The 12,126-nt window shown below is 38.8% G+C and overlaps 1 protein-coding gene across 1 annotated transcript in view; it reads left to right on the top strand.

Annotated features, from left to right (window-relative positions):
* grm5b (glutamate receptor, metabotropic 5b) overlaps positions 1–11,513 on the top strand; it is a 74,676-nt gene extending 63,163 nt beyond the window's left edge. Inside the window, exons 4-8 of the mRNA XM_077209075.1 lie at positions 2,064–2,310; positions 2,513–2,681; positions 3,960–4,086; positions 5,598–6,537; positions 9,784–11,513. Of these exons, the coding sequence (XP_077065190.1) occupies positions 2,064–2,310; positions 2,513–2,681; positions 3,960–4,086; positions 5,598–6,537; positions 9,784–10,729 (2,429 nt within the window). The 3' untranslated portion in view covers positions 10,730–11,513. The remainder of the gene's footprint in view (positions 1–2,063; positions 2,311–2,512; positions 2,682–3,959; positions 4,087–5,597; positions 6,538–9,783) is intronic.
* Positions 11,514–12,126: the final 613 nt, after the last annotated feature.

Raw genomic sequence — 12,126 nt, 5'->3', positions numbered from 1 at the left:
CTATATAAATGAACTCGCCTTGCCTCTCAAACCACAAAATACCGGTGTAAACAAGGTGAAGTGTGTTTTGTGATTCGATTTGTAGTAAGAGTCCAGAAACAAGATTAAAGCACTGTATACTCGCCTATATTATGGATAATTTGGGGCATTATATTATGCTGTATGACGTCTTCTGTTCGAAATGGAATCTGATATTGGCCACATTCAAAACAACAATGTGAACAGCTATACAAAAAAAATCAGATCTGGGCAATAAATCGTAATTGATAAATTGATAAATTAGGTGATTAGACGTAAAACAAAGGCATGGCAAGGCTTGAAAACTCTAAACTAAAACAGAAACAAGAACATAGACTAGACGTGAGGCTTACAAACAGCGGTTACACAAAACAATACTAGACAAAGACACAGGGCAAACATGAGGGCTTAAATACACAGACTAATTACTAGACAAGGGACACCTGTGAACAATGAAACAATGCACCAATTTACAACATGACACATCAGACGAGTGAACACATGGCAGGATCACATGACTTGAACAAGGTATCACATGACATACATGAAACAGGGAGATGGAACAAAACGTGTCAGCAACGCATTAGCAGGACCTAAAACGCTTGAACTGTACATAGGGTGACCACCCATCCCGCTTTGCGTTGTACCTGCGTTGTTTGCGCACGTTGCATTTTGAGAAAATGTCCTGCATTTTGAGAAAATGTCCTGCATTTTCATCAGTTTGTTGGTTTTTAATTATCATATTAAGAAAACGTACATGCGTTCTTTTGCCTTTTCAAGAAAGCATTTTATTTATTTTTTATGTTTTTCACCAATATTTAACAGCATTTCGTCAGAAGCACAAATACAACAGCCGTTTTTAAAATCCTATCCAGTGGTTGAAAAGAGAGGAGTAAACACGGTCACTAGTATGTTGTGACGGCTGTCAATCAAAATGTGGAGCGGTGATCGTTCCATGTGTTTCTTGAAGAAAACAAATGGATAATTCGGTAAATTTAAATTTAAAGGAATTTATCAACTTGTTGCCTGCTGTGGTTGTTTTAATTCACATCCTTTCTAATAAATATGAACGTTTTTGGTTTAATATATTAATATAGAAGACATGAGGTTATATAATACATGTCAATGATCTAATTTCATGTTGTTTTATGTTTTATTTGTTCATTATTTATTTTGTTGGATTTTGTAGGACTTGGTCAGAATTGTTTCAAAAATAGTTACTGCATGATGCCTGCAGCCTTTGGGCTCAGTGATGTTGAATTTAAATGACATGTAAAATAAAGACATGTTATGTTACATTGTGATGTAACTGTGCGTTCACACCGCCGCTGAGCTCCGGCGAGGGCGCATCTTGGATGGTGAGAGTGGCGAGGAGAGTTGAAATCAGGTCAACCTTATGGTAATGAGCTATGACGCGGTTGGTTTATTTCGTTAGCAAACATGTCACTATAATCGTTAAGTTCTTTCCATCGATCAATTTTCTGCAAAAATAACGATCAACATGCTTGTTTGCTTTGCAGCCCCTTTAAATAAAGTTTTAAAAAATACAGATCATTCGTTCTACGTCAGAGCATCAGAGCGTCCACGAATCTTTCTACGGCATCGCTAGCAGGCCGGCGAGATCGAATTTTGCCGCTCTCGCTGGCGGCGGTATGAACGCGCGGTAATGGTGTTTTCTGGAAGCGACTAAAGAACAAAGATTTTTTATCAGCTGAAAGGCAGAATATAAATGTTTTTCTTAAGTTAGATAAACATTATATAACAGTTTCAGGTTATGTTTTAGTGTTGGTAACATGTCCCACATTGTCCCACACAAACCTATAATCGTCCCACATTTGGTTGGTTTGATGGTGGTCACCCTAACTGTACATCTCTGAGCCCGATAAAGACACTCTCTGAGATGGAAATATGGGTCTCTCCAATGCATGAAATCAGTTTCACAGAACATAAGCAAATTAGCACAGTTCATCATTTGACCGGCCTACAGGGTACGAGCAGGAAAAGACGAGTTCTCTCTCATTAACCTCAATCTCTTGGTCTCTCAGAGCGCGATTCTCTGCGGCAGCAATACGCTCAGGACACCAAGATGGGTTTCGTGATCAACGCCATCTACAGCATGGCCCAAGGCCTTCACAACATGCAGAAGTCTTTGTGTCCTGGTGTGGTGGGACTGTGTGATGCCATGAGGCCCATCGACGGCGCCAAGCTCCTCGAGTTCCTCATGAAGACCAACTTCACCGGAGTGACCGGGGAAAACATTTACTTTGACGAGAATGGAGATTCGCCAGGGAGGTAGGAGCTTCCGTTCATTCATCCACGACCAAACCAATCAGCCAATCCACCAATTACTCAAGCAATAAATAAGATAATCAATCCATCAAGCCGACAGTTAGTCAAGAGTGGATCAATGCATCAGTCATTTTCGATAAATTCACCCTTCATCTTCATTCCGTTCCACTAAATCAATAGTACTTTTGTGTTTGATGGCTCATAGTTACGTGATCATGAACTTCAAGAAGATGGGGAAAGATTATTTCGACTACACAAACGTGGGCAGCTGGGACATCAGTGGTTTGCAGATCAATGACGACGAGATCTGGCCCAACAAAGAGGACATCATCAAATCAGTGTGCAGTGAACCCTGCGATAAAGGTCAAATCAAGGTCAGGAAACAGTCATCCTCGCAAAGTTTCATACTCTGTAATCGTGTTTAGCAATTGCATTATGCATGTGGGGTGAGAAGTAAAACTCAACTGGTTTACATTGGAAATCAAGTTGTGGGTCAGCAAAAACACTAAAATCAAATTGAAAATCAAACATAGAAATTGAGTGATTTCTTAAATTAATTTTGATGTTTTCATGCTTTCTGTATCTAATAATTCCCTGCATAAAACACATCAAGGCTCAAACCACATTTATAGTTGCATCTGAACCTGTATTTAATGTCTGGATATGGAAGAATTGATTAAACTTGTGTAGTTTTACTCATTTCTTTTTTAGAATGAGATCCTTACATTTGGGAACACCAGAATTTCAACATTAATGTAATCTTAATTAATTAATTAATAAAATGACCTTGTGTTTACTTATTGCAACAACTTTTACAATAAACATTTTTTGGTTTTGTATTGTCACCACTTGAAATTGTCCTGAAGTAAAAAAAAAAAAAAGTTGAGAACGACTTTTGTTGTTGTTTTTTATGTCAATAAAAAAAAGTGTTTAAACACTATAAAAATAAATCCATTTATATTTACTATATCAATATTTATTATAAGATTAAATAATATTAATTTAAAATAATGAATCAAATAATAAATATTAATGTAATTTTTTAATTAATATTATGCAATACATACATTTAAAATATATGTAAATATTGTAGAAATAAATATTTTATAGTAAATAAACATTCTATAAAAGTAAATATAATATTTATATTTATAATAATATTTATATTTACTACATAAATATTTAATTTTGTTAAATATCATTATATTATTATTATTATTAAATTCTGTATTTAATTAATTAATTAAAATATGTATAGTAATATATTTTAATATTCATTTATATATATATATATATATATATATATATATATTATATATATATATATATATATATATATATATATATATATATATATATATATATATATGTGTGTGTATGTATATATGTATACATTAAATATCACAGCTGCAAAGCTTAAAAGGACTTGCAAGTTTAATTACCAATAGTAAGTACGATCCGGTGGATCATAAAATGGCAAAACATAAAAAGTTGATTAGTTGATTATCCAAAATTTTACTATTTGCATTTAGCATTGTTTTTTTCCCCGGACTGCAACCTTTCAGGGTCACGACCCGCCCGCTGAGAATCGCTGCTTTACAACCTGATGAGATTATGATGGCATGTCACGTGATTTTCTCTCTCATCCACAGGTGATCCGTAAAGGAGAGGTCAGCTGCTGTTGGACATGCACTCCCTGCAAGGAGAACGAGTTTGTTTTCGACGAGTACACGTGTCGCGCGTGTGAGCTGGGATCTTGGCCCACCAATGACCTCACCGGTGAGTCCACAAGCACATAAACCCACTGGAAAGATCAGATTGATGACAATTCTGACCACAATTCTCATGAATTCACTGCTCGTGCCTGTTGAGGGTTCAATAACACGGTTTATCCGCCTTTATACAGTTTAGCAAATCTAATTCTGTAAAGTGCTCAAGCCCCGGACGCACACGGATACTCAAACACAAATCTAACATTTCATGGAGTGTCGTTTGGGATCCCAGTCGGGATACGACTTATTTGCCAAATTCGTGTTTGCATCTCTCTTACATTGCCTATAATAGAAAGAGAAAAAAAGAAAGAGAGGCATTTGTGCCATAGAAAGCAAATGCATTTCAATAAATAATTTCAGGGGAAAACGAATACACACAGTCATTGAGCTGAAAGGTTAACAGCATCAAAATCGTCTGAACTTGAACTTATCAAATCTGTCTCACTGTGATCAGCCCACGCACTTTAATACCATCTATTTATACCATCAGATAGAATGAGATGAATCATATAGCAAATATAACCACGTACTGTACATTTTTACACTTTTTTAAATTAATGTATGCCAGTGCAACACCCTCCTACATAATATTAGGGCATTTTGGGTAAGGTGGTTTCAATACATTGCTATGTATAGTAGTTTTGGCATGTCATGATCCACCAGATGATTATAGCAAGTCAATATTATACAGTTGACTGGCAATGCAAAAGTGCCATTCTTAAAGGTATTACATATTTATTTTAACAAATTTGCTTATATAATTTTATCTAATTTAATTTATGATATTATACTTATATTTTAGAAAATACAAATATTTAATTTTTATTGTAAATATTTATATAATAAATATAAATATTCTATTTACTAATCTACTAAAATTATTATTTGTTTTCTAAAATATTTCATCAACTAGAAATTGAGTGAATTTTAAGTGCAGTCTCTATAAAAATATTTTTAAAAAATCAATAATCAAGTTTTATATTATATTATATTATATAAATTAAAGGATCGGATATTTAAAAAAAAATGTTTTTATAGTAAATATTTATATGATAAATACATGTTGCTGTATGTTGAATTTTATAGTATGTTTATTATTTAATATAAATTAAAATAATTTCATCAACCAAAAAATATTAGAGTTAGTTCATCCAAAAATGAAAATTGTGTCATAATTTACTCACCCTCAAGTTCTGCCAAAACTATACGAGTTTCTTTCTTCTGCTGAACACAAAATAATTTTCAATCTTGAAGAATGTCAGTAACCAAACAGTTGATGGACCCCATTGACTTACAAAGAAAGGAAAATTAGCAGTTTGGTTAGCCATATTCTTCAAGATAGAAATTCATACAGATTAGGAACAACTTGAGGGCGAGTAAATGATAACAGAATAAAATTTTTTGGGTGAACTATTTCAAGTGCAATTTTATAATGATTTTTATCCAATCCAATAATCACAATCTTTTGGAAAAAATCTTACAAGCGCCACTAAATCTCTTTCTCTTGTCTTGTTTTAGGATGTGACCCGATCCCAGTGGAGTTTCTGAGGTGGGGCGACCCTGAGCCCATCGCAGCCGTGGTCTTCTCATGCTTGGGTCTGATGGCCACGTTCTTCGTCACCTCCATCTTCATCATCTATCGCGACACTCCCGTGGTGAAGTCGTCAAGTCGGGAGCTGTGTTACATCATTCTGGCAGGGATCTGTCTGGGATACCTCTGCACCTTCTGTCTCATCGCCAAACCTCACGTGATCTACTGCTACTTGCAGCGGCTGGGCATCGGCCTGTCGCCCGCCATGAGCTACTCGGCCCTCGTCACCAAGACCAATCGCATTGCTCGGATTCTGGCCGGCAGCAAAAAGAAAATCTGCACCAAGAAACCTCGTTTCATGAGCGCGTGCGCCCAGCTAGTGATCTCCTTTCTGCTTATCCTCCTGCAGTTGGGCATTATCGTGGCTCTTTTCGTGATGGAGCCTCCTGACGTCGTCCATGCTTATCCCTCAATCCGCGAGGTCAACCTCATCTGCAATACCACTAACTTGGGTGTGGTGGCGCCATTGGGCTACAACGGCCTTCTCATCATGAGCTGCACCTTCTACGCCTTCAAGACGCGCAACGTCCCGGCCAATTTTAACGAAGCGAAGTACATCGCCTTCACTATGTACACCACCTGCATCATCTGGCTGGCCTTCGTACCCATTTACTTCGGCTCCAACTACAAGACCATCACCATGTGCTTCTCCGTCAGTCTGAGCGCCACCGTGGCTTTGTGTTGCATGTTTGCGCCGAAGGTTTACATTATCCTCGCTAAACCGGAGAGGAATGTCCGCAGCGCGTTCACTACGTCGACGGTTGTGCGAATGCACGTGGGAGACGGGAAGTCGTCATCCGCGGCCAGCCGGTCCAGCAGCCTGGTCAACCTCTGGAAGAGACGAGGCTCGTCGGGAGAGACGCTCAGGTGTGTGTTCGATTGTGCAGCAATTAAATATTAGATTTACATTTCGTAAAGAAAAGAGGTACGTTCGTACCCATCAAGCAATTTTGCGTTTTAAAAGACATCTAATAGACGTCCAAACACAGCCCAGACGTCTAGGCTAAAACAAGAAAATTTAATAGACGTCTAAACCATAGCCCAAGAATAGACTAGTCATGTATTAGATAACAAAAAAATGTAGCCTACGGGTGTAACAATATATCGTGTCATAATATATCGCAATACAAAAATGCAACAATATGTATCGTGGATAGTGACAATATTTATTGTGTACAGTTCACCCAAAGTAAAAATTACTGTGTGAGAAAAAAAATGAAGTTTTCAGAGTTTAAATGTCAGTGCTACATTAAACTACTACATATAATGTTGGATATAATGTATAATCATGCAACGGGGGAATATTTGTGGGTCCTGGTGATGCCAAATGTCTGATGTTACCAGTAAAAAGTAAAAAGTAATTCTGTATTTTCAGCTTCAGAATCATGAATATTTTTATTCTGAAATCACCATTGTCCTTTGTTTCTAGCACCAGGTCCAAGCCTATTCATTTACACCCACAATGTAACACCAAATTTAGTATTTTAATCAATCAACTGTAGATTTTTTGTTAACCTTTTATCATATGTCTTGGAGCATCGCAATATCGTATTATGAGTTCAGTATCTTGACATGAGGGTATCGTTACACCCTTAAAGAAATGAAATGAGTGAAGAAATTATACCAAACACCTTGTAATCACTGTTTACTTTGCTTACATGTTGGAATGTCATACATCTCAAAAGTTATTTTCGCAAAAACGACATGTAACCAAATTCAAGGTTATTTTGGCTAGAAGTGGGTTACTCATAGCCGGACTATATCAGGTTTATAGTTAACCTAAACTGTGAAATGACAGTTATTGCTTGCTGGGTAGCAAGAAAAGAGTAGTGTTAAAATTTCAGGTTTTATGCATTGGTTCTGTGAAAATGAAATGAGTTGCCCTGCTCTTGTAATGACACTCAGTGCAGTCTTGTTTGTGTGGTAATGATAGGGCTGTTAAGTTATTGACATCCATAAAAAGAGAGTGATTACCTCAGACAACCTGTGATTATAGAAATGAATGTATTAAAGGTGCAGTTAGAGATTTCTGGTAAACGCTGTTGATATTTGAAATCACCAAAACAAACACGTACCTACCCAAACTGACCACACCCCTATCTCGATGCCTCCGCCTCCGCCCCCACATCCATGTACCTGTACACGCAGGGCTTGACATTAACACCCGCCAAATGCAGGTCTATTTCACCTGTGGCGTGTAACTCAGTCACTCCTATGAGCCAATTTGGATGGTTGAATTTTATATATAATATACACATTTTTCAATTGTAGTCTTTTAAAAAAGGCATCTGAAATAATAAACTAAGTGCAATGTAGTGTTGTCAAAAATAGCTAAACATTTCGATACTGAAATATCTGAAACGCTTCCAATACTAATTTTCCACAGAATAGATACATGATAGCAGCTGTGCTTTCTCTCTCATCTCTCAGATAGCGAGTCACACACAAACCTGCCTCCCTTCAATTACTCATTTATTTCGCTCCGGATGAATAATGTTGCTGTTACAGGGCTTGAATTTCGGCATGCGACCTCAAAGTGCTCACACCCGTAAAGCCGCCTCAGGACTAAATTGAGTTCTTTTTCACTGCTTATCGCACTTAAAAAGTCAAATACACACAAAATAATGCCAAAATGCTGGTCTTGGCAAGTATTCACATAAACGCGGTCAGTTATGTTTTAAGTGAATGTAAACAGTTGAGAAAGAAAACGCATGTGTAACAGTATAATGGATCAGTGCATCAGGTCTTAAAGTAACAGTGACGTAATATACCTGCTGCCAAATTATGAGATAATAAATAAAAATATCTATATGGCGGTTTTCCCCATTGTATCATGTCAAAATTGTGGCCAGTGAAAATGCAGAGTGGCTAGTAACTTTGGAAAACCACTATCCACAGTGGCTGGTGAGTGAAAAAGTCAATGTCAAGCCTTGCGTACACGCTATGCAACACAGGCAACAACTATAGCGAAACCTGCTCTGCCTGCTGTACGAGGGCATGATGTCATCAATAAGTTAATGCAATTTATGTTACTATGATAATTCAGGTTGAATGTCTAATTGTCATTTAGCTACTCCTTCGATGGTAAAGTCATCTCTTTGAATCTCCAAATCCCCAAACATTTTCATGAACAGATCCCTACATTACACGACAGTCAAAGTAACTAATGCATTACAAATGTGACAAGCTCACTAAAATGGGAACAAAAAGAAAAAACATTAATTTAGAAGTGTGTTATCTCACTTTTCAGACACACTTTGGAAGCTGATGCCTGAAACGGGTTGGTGGAGGAGGTTTAGACATTCCAGGTTTATAATAATATAATAATGCATATGTTTTTCAAAGCGCTTACATCACCTGTAAGTGTGTCTGCCCACACTGCCTGATAGTAGAGTAGTCAAAAAGTACCAACTTTGGTAGCAAGTCAGTACTGAAATTAGAAAATGTGACTATTCCATCATTTACCTCTAGCATTTTAAGCGCCGTTAAACGGATTCTGAAACATCTCTGATTGGCCATTGTGTCCACACACTCAACATATGTCTCTGATCGTCTACAACGATCAATGACATCTTTGACTCTTTTCACCAAGCGCTTACAAAGATACACACGGGAGCGTTTGAAAGCAGGCGTCTATCAGCGGATCTATAATATATCCGCTGATATATGCCGTTTTCAAACACTCGTGTGTATCTGTGTAAGCGCTCGATGAAGAGCATCAAAGACAACATGTTTTTGAAGCGTCAACACAGTAGCCAATCAGAGACATATATGTTGAGCGCGTGGACACAATGGCCAATCAGAGGTGTTTAAGAATCCATTCCACAGTCCTCAAAATGCTAGAGGGAAATGCTGGTATTGTCACATTTTTAAATTTCAGTACTGAGTTGGTAACGAAGTCGGTACTTTAGACAACACTACCTGATAATTTACCACATAATCTCTGTGTTCAGATATACTAGATAGATAGATAGATAGATAGATAGATAGATAGATAGATAGATAGATAGATAGATAGATAGATAGATAGATAGATAGATAGATAGATAGATAGATAGATAGATAGTTTTTTGTAAGCATTTTTAACTATAAATATTTTAAATGTTGTTTCAGCTCTAATGGGAAGTCTGTGACTTGGGCCCAGACTGAGTGCAGTTCCAAAGGCAGCCACTTGTGGCAGCGTCTTTCCTTCCACATCAAGAAGCGTGAAAGCAATCAGACGGCCGTGATCAAACCTTTCTCCAAAACGTCTGAGGGACGCTACTGCGGCGGCAGCGACATCAACGCCGACAACAGTAACAACAAGATGCTCTATGAGGTCACTGAAGCGGAGGAGCGCTACCCCATCACCTACCGGCCCCAGACACCCTCGCCAATCAGCACCGTAACCCAAAGAGCAAGTATTTCTTTAGCGCAAAGCAATGACGCCCAGGTCATGAGCGTCTCCACGTACATGTGTCAGCCTCAGCATCGCGGTAACGTTTCGTGCGGCGGAAGTGCGTCTCAGGGCTCTCTAATGGAGCAGATTAGCTGCGTGGTGAACCGCTTCACCGCTAACATCAGCGAGCTCAACAGCATGATGCTCACCAGTTCTCCTCCGGGAAGCACCGCGGTTTTATCCAGCAGCGCTTCTGCTCACGCTCACGCACAGGAGCCCTGCTGTCCTCCGGCCTACCGCCTGTCCCGAGAGATTTCAATGCCGTCCACCATGACGACCTATGCCGAAATACAGCCCCTCCCACCGGTGGAGCCTAACGTGGGTCGACCCGCACCCTCCTGCCATCTTTCCGGTTCATCGCGGCTCAGAACGTCACCAACGACCAGTGGGAAGGAGCTTAAAGTGGGCGTGTCCTCGGTTATGGAGTCACCGTCCAATCAGCTTGAGCTTGAGGAACTGCTAGCGCTGACTCCGCCCTCCCCCTTCAGGGACTCCATCGGGTCGGGAAGCGCCTCGCCAAGTTCTCCCGTGTCGGATGCCGAAATGTCCGCACTTCCCCTTGTCCCAAAATATGATTGCCTGGTGCTCCGACACTACAGCCAGAGTTCGTCTTCATTATGAGGACCAGCATGGCGGACAACAGAATGAAGAATGGAGCGCTAAATGGCGTAAATAATGTTGCCGGACACGGACACGGACACGGCTTGAGTGTGTGTGTTTACATGTTTTCACCTTCGGACCAATGCAAAACCGGGCTCTGCCGCCCCTGCAGAGAAACATCTCCAACATCAGACCTGCAGTAGTTTCTCAATCGTTCGTCTAGTTTGGCGTTCCGTTGGTCTGTTTTGGTAGTGGCCTTAAACAAACATGGCTTTCATCTAATTAGTGCTGTTTCTATGACTACGATATGTTGGTGTCCCCCCCAAAAGGATGTTGGAGGACGAACACACAGGGAGATCCACCTGCGTCACGGGGGTGTTCCCATACACAGACATTACGAGCCTTTTTTTTGCTACTTTCATCATCAAACAATGAGATTATTAAGGGCTGGAAAAAGACATGGCAGCAAAGGGAAAAGCCTGTTTAATTACATATTGCTTCGCTCGTACACGACTGCTGGTACACTGTAATAATTAAAGAGTCTGAGGTGACATCCCCGATGCTTTCCAAGATTCAAACGCAATCTTTGAACAAAGTGCTTTGTTTGATGTACCACAGGACGGTGTGAGAGAGCAAACAGACCGATATTCAGAAACATCAGTCATTGTCCATGATTTTCTCTTCTCCTTTTTCTCTCCCTTTTCTCTTAATTCTTCCATTTTTTCCCATTTTCTACCTGCCTTTTTCAGGAACAGAGCATATATGGGTGAATCTAGCGAAACCTGTCCATATTATATTTCACCCCAAAATGAAACCTATTATAGGATCATAGGTGGTCATTTTTGAAAATAATGTCACAATGCAATGATTTTAGGGTTAAGGATTAACAGGCTTAATTTCTTTTGGCTAAAAATTATATATTTATTAATGGAGTGTCTATTTACACGCCTTGTTGGCAGAGGCTATTTACACTAATTCCGCCCACTGACGTCTGATTGGGCCAGACAAAACTACGGAAGATGCTGGATTGTCAATTGTAGCAATAGTAAAGAGGTAAGACGCGTAACAGGAAGTTTTGACGCAAATCGACCCAAGTTCGAATCTCCCTTTTCTCGTCTCATATCAGATCGGAGAGGCATTAATTTTCAATAAAAATTTTGAAAATATTCAAAAAGTGGAAATAAAGTGTCTAACGTGTGTTTAATAATAGAGTGTTTATCAGTTAGGGTTTTGGGAAGGTGTAAGGAGGGCTTTATTGTCCCAATAAGCAATAGCCGCAGCCATTTATTTATAAATATAGATTTATTTGTACAAATTTAAATAAATAGATTTTATGTATTGTTAGATTGAATGGATCTCCACGTCAGACAAATCCCTGCAAGCATCGCAAGAGCAAGGAAATAAGTAATATAAGTAAT

Source organism: Siphateles boraxobius, unplaced genomic scaffold, assembly GCF_051911475.1.
Source record: "Siphateles boraxobius isolate OS27281-9 unplaced genomic scaffold, OSU_SipBor_1 6, whole genome shotgun sequence".
NCBI classification, from domain to species: Eukaryota; Metazoa; Chordata; class Actinopteri; order Cypriniformes; family Leuciscidae; genus Siphateles; species Siphateles boraxobius.
Note: the sequence above shows the minus strand (reverse complement) of the source record. Positions and strands in the feature narration are given on the sequence as shown.